The sequence below is a fragment of the Herpailurus yagouaroundi genome, unplaced genomic scaffold (genome assembly GCF_014898765.1).
Source record: "Herpailurus yagouaroundi ecotype Mexico unplaced genomic scaffold, PumYag 190, whole genome shotgun sequence".
Lineage (NCBI taxonomy): Eukaryota > Metazoa > Chordata > Mammalia > Carnivora > Felidae > Herpailurus > Herpailurus yagouaroundi.
The window spans coordinates 7,369,463-7,382,200 of NW_024412421.1; the positions used below are offsets into that span (position 1 = coordinate 7,369,463).

Here is a 12,738-nt window from a genome sequence, read left to right on the forward strand (position 1 = left end):
TTAAAAAATTGACATTTAAAGAATTAAAAGAAAATATGACAATAACTTATAAAACAGAAAATATAATAGAAATTTTATAAAAGAGAGAACATAATAGAAATTTTGGAGTTGAAAGTATAATTACTAAAATGAAAAAATTCAATAGAGGGGCTCAATAGGAGATTTGAGCTGGCAGAGGAAAGAATCAGTGAACTTGAAGACTAACCAATAAAGATTATCCAATATGCAGAGAAAAAAATGAATAAAAATGAATAAAACTTCAGAGAACTGTGGGACACCATTAAACACACACATGTATGTTTCTGCCCACACATTTTCTGCCCAAGAGGGAAGAAAAGGCATAAAAAAAATGAAGAAACAGAAACTTCCCAAATTTGGTACATAAGGTTACCCTACATATAAAGAAGCTCAACAAATTCCAAATAGGACAAGCACAGTGGGATCCACACCTATACACATCATCGTCTGTTTAAAACCACACACACACACACACGAAAAATCTTGAGAACAGTATCGAGCGCAAGGAAACCATAATAATATCAATAGCTGATTTATCATCAGAAACAATACATTCCAGAAATTAGTCATCTGATATACCCAAAGTACAAAAGAAAAAAATAACTGATGACTAATATTATACCCTACAAGACTATCCTTCCAAAAATAAAAGCAAAATAAAGACATTCCTAGATAACAAATGAGAGAATCATACCAGCAGACCTGAGTTACAAAGCATAGTAAAGGAAGTCCTTTAGGCTGAAAGGAAGTGATACCAGATGGTAACTCAAATCAACACAAAGGAATAGAGAATAATAAAGGTAATTACATAGGTAATTATGTATTACAGTATAAATATGTTTTTTGAGATTTCTCTTAACTGATTTAAAAGACAAATGCATAAAACAATAATAGTAAACTCTTGTTTAACTTATAAAAAACTAAAAAGTATATGATAATAACAGCACAAAGGAGAGGGAGGCAATGGAGCTACATTGGGTAAGGAAACAACACCAGACAGTAACTCAAATCTACAGGAAGAAATAAAGAATACAAGAAGTGATGAATACATAAGTCAATGTGAGAGTCTCCTATATATATTGTCCCTTCTCTTAATTTCTTAAAGACAAAAAGTTATACAAAGCAATAATTATAACATTGTATTGTTGGGTTTACAACATATATAGGCATTCTATATATAAATATAGGACAATAATAACACAAAGGACAGGGGAGGAAATGGAATTATATTGGGGCAGTCTTTCTATACTTTGAGGGGAACTGTTAGTATTAATTTTAGACTGTGATAAGTTAAGACACATATTGTAATCTGCAGAACTACTAAAAAAAATAACTAGAAAAAAAACCCATAGGCCCAAAGTTGAGGATTATTTGAGAACATTAGGAAGATTAGTTATAGACAGACCATATCCATAACTAAAGTATAATTTAGGTTTGTTTTTACAATTTCATACATTCAAGAAATACACTTACCTGAGATACACCTGTCATGTGCCAGTGAAATCAGAGGCACATTGGCTTTTCCTATGTAAATATTTTCTTGAGTGTCACTATCATCAAACACATAAAAACTCAGAGACTCTGACTTAAGGTATCGGTCCAAATCCATATTCATTGGCACTGGGAAACACATATGATCATCAAACTGTGGATCATTGCTACTGGGAATGATGGCTGTATCGTGGTCTGCAAAATCAAAAAACTTGTACACAACATATGGGTGTGGCTGAAGGTGGTTTGCTCGGGACTGCAGACAGTTGCAACATCTTATTGTAACATGAAGTTCATTTAAGTTGCCCTCTGTGGAATCAGTAGAACTGAGCTGAGCAGTTTTGGGTGCCTGCTGACTTGACTGGAAAAAATACACATTTATATTATAGTAATAATACAGTGACAAGATCAACAGCAGCTGCCAAACCCCAAACAAAATAATTTTGTAAATGTACAAAGAACTGCATATTTGCAACTTCACAGTGAATTTCTCAAAACTAATACTCCCTAGAACATGTGTGAACAGGTGATCTTAAGTGATTAGCAATAAACATAGAAGACTGGGTATACATGGAGAGACTGCTGTTAAAATAAAAAATAAAAAAAACCACCTGATATTCTTTAATTCTATTTAATGACTAATGAGTAAAGTTAACAGATGGGTCCAATGGCAAATGTCCTCTAGTTCACTATTAAGAGCTAATTCTTCAACCATTCCAGCTATTCAGATCATATCCCACTCTTAAGTAAGAATCCCGTGAACCTGATGGAGCCCACCTAGAGAGATGATTTCATTACATTTGGATTGGCCCTCATCCTCAACCAATGGTGTTTGGGGAAGCAGATATATTAGCCCAAGACAGCAAGTATAGTGAGGTTCAACTGCTATAACAACAAGAGAACAGGGTGAGAGATAAATCTTAGAGGGCAGAAAAAGCTAGAACTGGGAGGACATTCTAGAAGACAGATGAGTGAGAAGAATTATTAGGCAGAGCTAGAAGTTACTCTATGGCCCCTTTTGGAACTATAGTTCAGGGAGCCTGTGCATAAGTATTTTAGCAAACAAATACACTAATCAATTGTTAAGTCCACCATAGCTGATGACCTGGGACAAAGAAACATTAGTGTTCCAGGGCCTTGCTCAGTTTAGTGTTGGAAATTTCTCTACTTTCCACAAAGAGGCCCCTCTTTCATAGCATTTTTGAATCTGCATTGAGCATCTGGAACCTCTGACTCCAGAGAAGTTAACTGGAGAAGGTGAAATAGAACCAAAGTCATAATGCCCTTGGTAGAGACATCAGTGATGTGGAGAGGGCAAGCCTGAAAAGGGAATCACAATACTGCTTTCCCAGGGCTGGCTTGTATTCAACTATAGAATGTTGAGTGGATTGATTTAAAAAGTATCCCTTCTTGGGGTACCTGGGTGGCTCAGTCGGTTAAGTGTCTGACTTCGGCTCAGGTCATGATCTCGCGGTTTGTGGGTTCAAGCCCCACATCAGGCTCTATGCTGACAGCTCAGAGCCTGGAGCCTGTTTCAGATTCTGTGTTTCCTCCTCTCTCTGCCCGCCCCCCCTCCCCCATACTCATGCTCTGTCTGTCTCTCAATAATAAATAAACGTTAAAAAATTTTTTAAAAAAGTATCCCTTCTGCTTCTCACTCCAAATCTACCCACAAAAGTTGGAATTCCAACAAATGACTCACCCAAGCCAGAAAATGGAAGTATAAAAACAAACTACAAAACTAAATAAATAACCTGGTCTCTCTATTTTTAATTTCTTTTTCTATTACAGCACTTTCTAAAGTATGTTCTGAAGAATACTAGTCCAGAAAGATGATCTCTGGGAAACAGGTGCCATTCTTTCTTAAGTTTGGGAATCTGTCATATTAGTCATAGTTCTTTAACTGAAAATTATAGAAACAAATTCTGTCTAGCAAATACAACAAAAGAGACTTTAATGTAAGCCCATATGGTTATTTCATCGAACTATAGAGCAGAGATGTGGGTGGGCCTTAGGAAGGTAATAGGACTGGAAAACCATCAGAATTTCCTCTCAATCTAGTCTTCATTTTTCTCTGTGTGTTTGCTCATTATTCTCTTTCTCCAGTCCCATTTTCTTTCCTTTGCTGCTTAACAGCAAGAAGATGGCTGCCCTATGGCTCTCAAGCATGTTCCAAGCATGGAGAGTCTTGCTTTCTCTTGAAAGGAATCTGATAAAATACCTAGGAATAAACCTAACCAAAGAGGTGACAAATCTATACACTGAAAAGTATAGAAAGCTTATGAAAAAAACTGAAGGAGACACAAAAAAATGGAAAAATAATCCACGCTCATAGATTAGAAGAACAAATATTGTTAAAATGTTGATACTACCCAAAGCAATTTACACATTCAATGCAACCCCTATCAAAACAACACCAGCATTCTTCACAGAGCTAGAACTAACAATTCTAAAATTGGTATGGAACCAAAAAAGACCCCAAATGGCCAAAGCAATCCTGAAAAGGAAAACCAAAGCTGGAGGCATCACAATTCCGGACTTCAGGCTCTATTACAAAGCTATAATCATCAAGACAGTATGGTACGGGCACAAACACAGACACACAGATCAATAGAACAGAACAGAGAACCCAGAAATGGACCCACAAATGTATGGCCAACTAATCTTTCACAAAGCAGGAAAGAATATCCAATGGAAAAAGGACAGTCTCTTCAGCAAATGGTGTTGGGAAGACTGGACAGCAACATGCAGAAGAATGAACCTGGAAGACTTTCTTACACCATACACAAAAAAGAAACTCAAAATGGATGAGTGACCTAAATGTAAGACAGGAAGCCATCAAAATCCTAGAGGAGAAAACAGGCAACGACCTCTTTGACCTAAGCTGCAGCAACTTCTTACTTGACATGTCCCCAGAGGCAAGGGGAACAAAAGCAGAAATGAACTGTTGGGACCACATCAAGATAAAAAGCTTCTGCCCAGCAAAGGAAACAATCAACAAAACTAAAAGGCAACCGACGGGATGGGAAAAGACATTTGCAAATGACATATCAGATAAAGGGTTAGAATCTAAAATCAATAAGGAACTTCTCAAATTCAACAGCCAAAAAACAAATAATCCAGTGAAGAAATGGGCAAAAGACACGAATAGACACTTTTCCAAAGAAGACATCCAGATGGTTAACAGACATATGTCAAATGCTCAACATCACTCATCATCAGGGAAAAACAAATCAAACTCCCAATGAGATACCACCTCACACCTGTCAGAATGGCTAAAATTAACTCAGGCAACAACAAATGTTGGCAAGGATGTGGAGAATACAGGAGTGCTGGTTTGGAGGGGCATATGCCCCCCCAACGTTTATAGCAGCACTACTGACAATAGCTAAAGTACGGAAACAGCCCAAATATCCATCAACAGATGAATGGATAAAGAAGATGTGGTGTGTGTACACACACACACACACCCACACACACCCACACACACCCACAATGGAATAATACTCGGCCATCAAAAAGAATGAAATCTTGTCATTTGCAACATGGATGGAACTAGAATGTATTATGCCAAGCGAAATAAATCAGAGAAAGACAAATATCATGTGATTTCATTCATATGAGGAATTTAATATTTAAAACAGATGAGCGTAAGGGAAAAGAAGTGAAAATGATATAAAAACAGAGGGAGACAAACCATAAGACACTCTTGAGTACAGAGACCTGAGGGTTGCTAGTGGGGTGTTAGGTGGAGGGAAGGGCTAAAGGGGCATTGAGGAACACACTTGTTGGGATGAGCACTGGGTGTTATATGTAAGTGATGAATTACTACATTCTATTCCTGAAAAAAAAAAAAAGGCAGAATCTGATTGGCTCAACTGGGGTCAGGTGGATATCCCTGAATCATTAGTAATAGTCGGGTGGATAGTAGGAGAGAACAGGATCACTAAACGTAAATCTGGCCCCTGGAGGCTCAACCCCATGGGTTGGGAGTGACGGCAGTCCAAATGAAAAAAGATAACTATGACTTGAGCAGACATTCCAAAATGTTTCAACTATATTTTATTCCTTTGTTACTCAACCCAAGTGCATACTTTATGCTTTCCTCTTGGGATTCTTATTATACATGAGAAGTCAAGGACTCTATTTAACTTTGCCTACTTTAGTGTTTTCTGCATTCATTGGATCATGGCGTTCTTTTGGAAGTATGGCCAGTAAGGCTCCATAAAACATAGTTTGGGAAATGCTGCTCTGAGGAATTGCATTTAAACTTCCAATTCACAGAACTGCAATTCTATTTTTCAAAAGTGCCCTGGGTAGCACAAGGGAGTTCTTTTGTGGTATTAGAAAATTCTGTACCTTGGTTGTGGTGGCAGTTACATGAATATATACACATGATAAACCTGCACAGAACTAATACTACACACACACACACACACACACACACACACACACACACGAGTGCATATAAAAACTGAAAAATCTGAATAAGGTCTGTAGCCTAGTTAATGGTATTATACCAATGTCAATTTCCTGGTTTTGAGAGTGTACTGTAGTTATTTAAGATGTTACAACTGGGAGAAGCTGGATGAAGGGTACATAGAACTTCTCTGTACTGTTTTTGCTACTTCCTGTAAGTCTATAATTATTTCAAAATAAAAAGTTAAAAAGAGTCACTTGATGGCTATGAAAGAAAATGATTTTGGTTTAAAGCATGACATATAAAGACATATTATAAAATTTCTGTGTCATAAAAATGTCTTAAAGTCCAACCAGCTCACCCAATGCATTTGCTCTGGCCCCTTATAATTTGATGTTATATATCCCAAAGCTTTTGCTCGTTCTCGATAAAGTCGAATTGCTTGATCCATGGGAATTCGTAATCTGAACCAGTATTCCACTATGCCAAAATTTGGGATGTCTCCTTTAGTTCCTACAAACCAATGCATAACTCACTGTTAAAATTTTATACTGAGTAAAATAATATATGACTTGCACGAATGATGTGTGATTGGCAAAGAACAGAGCTGAAGAAAATAAAGTTACTTCTGCAAGCATGAGTTTCATTGTATGTTAAGTATTATTAAAGAACTATGTCAAATTATGCTTGAGATATTCCAATTTATACTGTTTCAATCCTTCTAAAATATACAGAAAAAACTAAACACTGTCTTAAATACTCCACAGATTCTTTCTGATGCTACAGTAGCTTGTTTTTAATAAGTTGCACTCAATGTAGACTGACAGATAAAATATGAAAGCCCACAATTATAAATGTGATACTCCACATTGTGATTCAACTTCCAAGAGATCTTGGGCACCTCTCCACTTCTCTACTGTGCTACCAGTACAGGGATAAATGCCACAGCTGTGCCAAATATATGCAAGCCATGCTCGCATGATGTTTGCCCCCATACACCCTCAGTGCTCCTTTTGACTCAGGCAGCTCTTCATCACTCTTCCTCTGTGAAGATTTCCCCTATAGCTCCTGGGGGACTTAAGAACTCCTTCCCAGAGAAGAAGGATATCCTCTCATTAGAACATTGACTCTTTTCACATAACTGTCCATTCACCAGCCTATTTCTCTACCTGCACTCTTAAGTTTCTTGAGGGCCAGGGCTGTGGTTTCCATTGATACATTCCTACCAGAGGGACTAGTACATAATGGGTACTCAATATTTGGTGAACAGAGGATATTCTATATGTAAACTTTCCTAAACATACCATATTATTAACATTATTTCCCCATTCTCTTCATTGGTTTCTTTCTCGCTAATGGATCATTCTCATCAACATATAATACTTCATTCAAATCTGCTATCATTAAACAAAAAAGTCCTAAAACAAGAATATTTATGGATACTCATATTTGCTTGTATATGCTTAAAATTTCTTTGTGAAAATTTGTAGCCTTTGGTGAGGGGGCCTAGGGTAGCTGAGGGACAGGAGTGCGAGAGAGATTTTATGGCAAAAATTTTCACTTTTTTATTTTTTGACTTTGATATTTATGTTACCCCTGTGATCAATCAATAAAATAAAATCCTTCCCCGGAAGCTAAGTCACCCTCTTATCATTCTGAAATGGTTTCTTTACTTGGCCTCTAGGATACTGTATACTCTTGGTTTGCCTCCTAAGTGACTGGCTACTCTTTACTTTCCTCTGCTGGTGTTTCTTCTTCCTCCTGAACTCTAAATTCTGTGGTTTTCCAAGGCTCCGTCCTTGGCCACTTTCTCTGCTTTCTGTACATTCATTCTCCATGTGTTATAACCTAGGCTAAAGGCTTAAAATATATTCAATATGGTAATGGACCCCCCCTTTCATATCTTTATCCCTGACCTTTGGGCTAGTTAGTGCAGCCCATATGCCATTTCCACTTGGCTGTCCAATAGGCAGGTCAGTCTTAACTTGTTCAAACAGAATTCTTGATTTTCTTCCTCAGGCCTTCCTTTCTCAGGCCTACCTCAATAAATGGCCTCACAATTCTCCTTGGTGTTCGTGACAGAAATCTTGGCCCTCCACTTCTCTCATTACCTTACATACAATTGATAAGCAAGTCTTAAAGGAACAGTTAACTAAATATACATTGAAAATAATCATTTGTCAATGTTCTCATTACCACCTCCTCCTCCTCCTCCTCCTCCTCCTCCTTCTTCTTCTTCTTCTTCTTCTTTTTAGAGAGAGAGAGAGTGTGTGTGCAAGTTGGGGGGAGAGGGCAGAGAGAATCTCAGGCAGGCTCCAAGCCCAGCTTGGAGCTCAATCCCACGACACTGGGATCATGACCTGAGCTGAAATCAAAAACCTGAAGCTCAACTAACTCAGCCAGGTTGTACCAAGGTGCCTCGCTCATTACCATCTGAATTCAAGCCACCATCATCTCTCCACAGATTAATGCAATAGCCTGATAATGGTCCTATTTTCTCTCTTGGCCCCTACAGACTCTTCTTCCTACAGCACCCAAGGCAGCTTTTCTAAAACCTACATGTGGGAGCACCTGGGTAGCTCCGTTAAGCATCCGACTCTTAACTGTGATCTCACGGTTCATGGGTTTGAGCCCCACGTAGGGCTCTGACCTGAAAGCATGGAGCCTGCTTGGGATTCTCTCTCCCTCTCTTTCTGCCCCTCCCCTGCTCGCTCTTTCTCAGAAATAAACAAACATTAAAAAAATAAAATCTATGTGTGATCATGTCACTTCCCCCCTCAAAACTCTCCAATGACTTTCATCACCGAGAGATAAAAACTCCACGTTCTTCACCATGACCTACAAGACCTACAAGTTTTTACGGCATGACCTAGTCCTTCCATAGTTTTTCTCTTTTATTTAAGCTTATTTAGAGAGAGAACGAGCGAGAGAGCAAGGGAGGGGCAGGGAGAGAAGGGGGGAGGGGGGGGGAGAGAGAGAGAGAGAGAGAGAGAGAATCCCAAGCAGGCTCCGCACTGTCATGGGGCTTGAACTGTGAGATTGTGACCTGAGCTGAAATCAAGGGTCGGATGCTTGACTGACTGAGCCACCCAGGTGCCCCTTGGTTTTCTGTTTTTCTTTTTATAGTGTATCTTCAAAAAAGTTTTTATTTAAATTCCAGTCAGTTAACATACAGTGTAATATTAGTTTCAGGTGTAGAATTTAGTGATTTAACACTTCCATACAACACCTGGTGCTCATCACAAGACGTGCTTCCTTCACACCATCTCTTATTTAACCACCACCCCCCCCAACCTCCCTGCTGGTAAACATCAGTTTGTTCTCTACAGTAAGGAGTTTCTTGGTTCGCCCCTCCTCCTTTTCCTTTTGCTCATTTGTTTTGTTTCTTAAACTCCACATAGGAGTGAAATCATATGCTATTTGCCTTCCTCTGACGGCCTTATTTTGGCGTAGTCATCCTTCTATTGTTTTAATCGCTTTTCTGCTTTAGCCGCTGGCCTTCTCGCTGCTCCTCCGATATGTCATGCTTGTCCCTCCACCTTGGTACTTGGTGTTTCCACTGCATGAAACATTCTTTCCCCGGATCCTGTCATGGATCTTCACTCAGGTCTCTACCAATGTCACCCATCAGGGATGTCTTTGTCTGAGTTCGCCATCTTCTCTCTCTCTCTTTATCCTGTTCATTTTTCTCCATCTGATGAGATATATATTTGTTTTATGGCCTGTCTTCCCCTCTAGAAGGTAGGCTACACGATGGCAGGGGCTCTGTCTTATTTAGCACCGACCCCTGTATTTCCAATGCCTGCTAACAGTGATAACAAATGATCTTACAGAATATTTGATGAATGTACTACAACATTTGATCAAAAAAGGGCATCGATATGGTAAATAAATACATGCACTTAGAAGCTTTTAAAAAAGTAATAGCCATCGCACTGATATCCTCAATGACATTTAGGATAGTCCAGTCTATTCTGGGCAGCTCAGTTAGAGAACACTGTCCAACAGCCTCAAGGGATCTTGAATCCGTACGAGAAAAGATACTAATGTAGAGCATCATAGTAACCTATACACCAAATTAGTGACTCACACATCCAAAGCTTATAAGATTGTACTTACCAACCAAACTTGCTGTGCAAAATATGCGACCACTTTTTTCTAGAATTTCATGGAATCTCAGCTGACAAGCTGCAAGTGTTTCGTAATCTGTGCTGTAAGCTTGGTGGACCTCAAGAGTGACAGTATTCTTCTGAATGTATTGTAAAAATAAGTCGTCAACATGAACAAGATACTGAGAAGTGAAGTTATATTCTGGGTGGAGGCCTTGCACTATGGGAGAGGTCTGTAGCTCAAAGTCATAGAAAGCATAGGTACAGAAAGTGACAGGCTCTTTATCTCCAGACGCCTGTAAAACTTCAGAAGAAAAGGTTACTTTGTTGATATGGATTTCAAATAGGTTTTCTCCTCGTTCTAAGTGAATGGTTTCATCAAATTCATCGACAGAGTCATCTGGCATGATTTCTGGTTTAAATTTATACTGCTTGGTGCCATAGGCAATATCCTTTAATTGGGCTGCAAGAGAAGACACACAGTTTAGATATTTTTAAATATTGACATATGAAGATACAAACTGGCTTTTGAAGTGGTAGGAAGCCGAAGTGCTTTTGGTGAAGAGTCTCAATCTTAAATTCTGTGACCACACTGTTTTTCTGTGAGTAATACTGTATTATACAAAAATTCGTCCTTGGTTTTGACATCGCTTATTAACAACAAAATTACAACTCAAGTTAGAATATAGCCTGTACTTGGGGCGCCTGGGTGGCGCAGTCAGTTAAGCGTCCGACTTCAGCCAGGTCACGATCTCGCGGTCCGGGAGTTCGAGCCCCACGTCAGGCTCTGGGCTGATGGCTCAGAGCCTGGAGCCTGTTTCCGATTCTGTGTCTCCCTCTCTCTCTGCCCCTCCCCCGTTCATGCTCTGTCTCTCTCTGTCCCAAAAGTAAATAAACGTTGAAAAAAAAAAAAAAAGAATATAGCCTGTACCAGGGAAGAGGAAAAAGAAAAAAAGAAGAAAAGGCTTTTGAAAGTACAGCTGAGGTAAATATTTGGATTCTTCCTGTTCCTCTGCTTCTGCTTTATTACCTTCTCTCCTTTAAAGTCGATTTCTCTTTCTGCTGGCTCCTTCCCTTCAGCTTATTGAAATACATACTTTCCTACTTTTAGGGGTGATGGATAATGTTTATTGTCTTGATTATGGTGATGGTTTCATAGTGTATCCATGGGCCCAAAACTCACCAAACTGTATGCTTTGAATACGTGCAGTTTAAAGTATGTTAATTATACTTCTACAAAGCTGTTTTTTTAAACAGATATATCTTTTTTTTTTTTAAGTTTGTTTTGAGAGAGAGAGAGAGAGAGAGAGAGAGAGCGAGCACGTGCGGGGGAGGGGCAGAGAGAGAGAGAGAGAGAGAGAGAGAGAGAGAGAATCCCAAGCAGGCCCCCTCACTGTCAGCTTGGGGCCCCACGGTGGGGCTCAGAGTCATAAACTGTGAGATTGTGACCTGAGCTGAAATCGAAAGTCAGACGCTCAACCAGCTGAGCCACTCAGGAGCCACAGATGTATCTCTTTCTAGATACACATTTTATCCCCATGTTATATCCACATTTCTGGAAAGAATAATGTATACTGGAGTCTACAACTCCACATCTAACAGACACTCTTCTTCAACTTCTTGCGAATAGTATCTGCCTTACTTTTCTTAGGAAACTGCTCCAGAATAGGTCACCAGGAACGAATTAATTGCTAGATTGAATGGGCTTTGGTCCTTGTATTAGGTGGTTTCTATCCTTCCTTGACACTGATGATCACTTTCTCTTTTTTGAACCTCTGTCCTACCTTGGTTTCCATGTCATCATCAACCTGGCTTCTCCTTTTACCTCTCGTGTCATTCTTTTAGGGTTTCTTTCCTTTTCTCATCATTTGCTGGGGTCCTGTTTTTATCCTCTCCTTAGATGACATATTCTCATGGGTAATCTCCCCCTTTTATGACTTCTGCTACTATAAATATGCTGAAGACTCTCCTCTTTCTATTAAAAAAAATTTTTTTTAGCGTTTATTTATTTTTGAGAGACAGAGAGAGACAGAGCAGGAGTGGGGGAGGGGCAGAGAAAGAGGGAAACACAGAATCCGAAGCAGGCTCCAGGCTCTGAGCTGTCAGCACAGAGCCCCATGGTGGGGCCGAACCCACGAACCCCGAGAACATGACCTGAGCCAAGTCAGACACTTGACCGACAGAGCCACCCAGGCACCCTAAGCTTTCTATTTTTAATTCAGATTTATTTCCTGAATTCCAGACCCAGAGATCTGATGCCTTGCTGGGCCCTCTGTCTAGATATCCCCTTGGCACTTCAAACTCGATATATCCAAAATAGCATGCATCTAACACCGAAGAGTAGTCTCTTCCAGTTATTTCTGTACTTTGAATCTCAGGCGCTGATGTCAGCATCCATCCAGTTGCCCAAGCTTGATACCACGGGATCATTCTAATTTCCCTTTCTCTTAATTCTCCCCACATCACTAGTATTCAATAGTGTTTCCTAAGTCGTTACAAATTTGCCCCTGTTCATTCTCTGTCCACTAATGCTACCTTTCTTACACTCCCAGTGTTTACCACCCAGATTATGATGGAACCCAAAGTGCTTCCTTACTTCAGATCTTACTCACTCTTCCTAGTAACTACAGCATAATCTCCCAAATGCAGTTCTGGTGTATTACTGTCTACCTTAAACACTGTTTAGTGGTTTTCTAGGTA

At 39.4% G+C, this 12,738-nt stretch overlaps 1 protein-coding gene across 4 annotated transcripts in view; it reads right to left on the bottom strand.

Annotated features, from left to right (window-relative positions):
- The window catches only part of RPGRIP1L (RPGRIP1 like), a 93,165-nt gene that overhangs the window by 38,508 nt on the left and 41,919 nt on the right, over positions 1-12,738 (bottom strand). For all 4 annotated transcript variants that reach the window (XM_040498029.1, XM_040498030.1, XM_040498027.1 and 1 more), the window contains 3 exons: positions 10,049-10,501; positions 6,291-6,442; positions 1,492-1,870 (listed from right to left, as the gene is read on the bottom strand). In XM_040498029.1, coding sequence (XP_040353963.1) covers positions 1,492-1,870; positions 6,291-6,442; positions 10,049-10,501 — 984 coding nt within the window. The remainder of the gene's footprint in view (positions 1-1,491; positions 1,871-6,290; positions 6,443-10,048; positions 10,502-12,738) is intronic.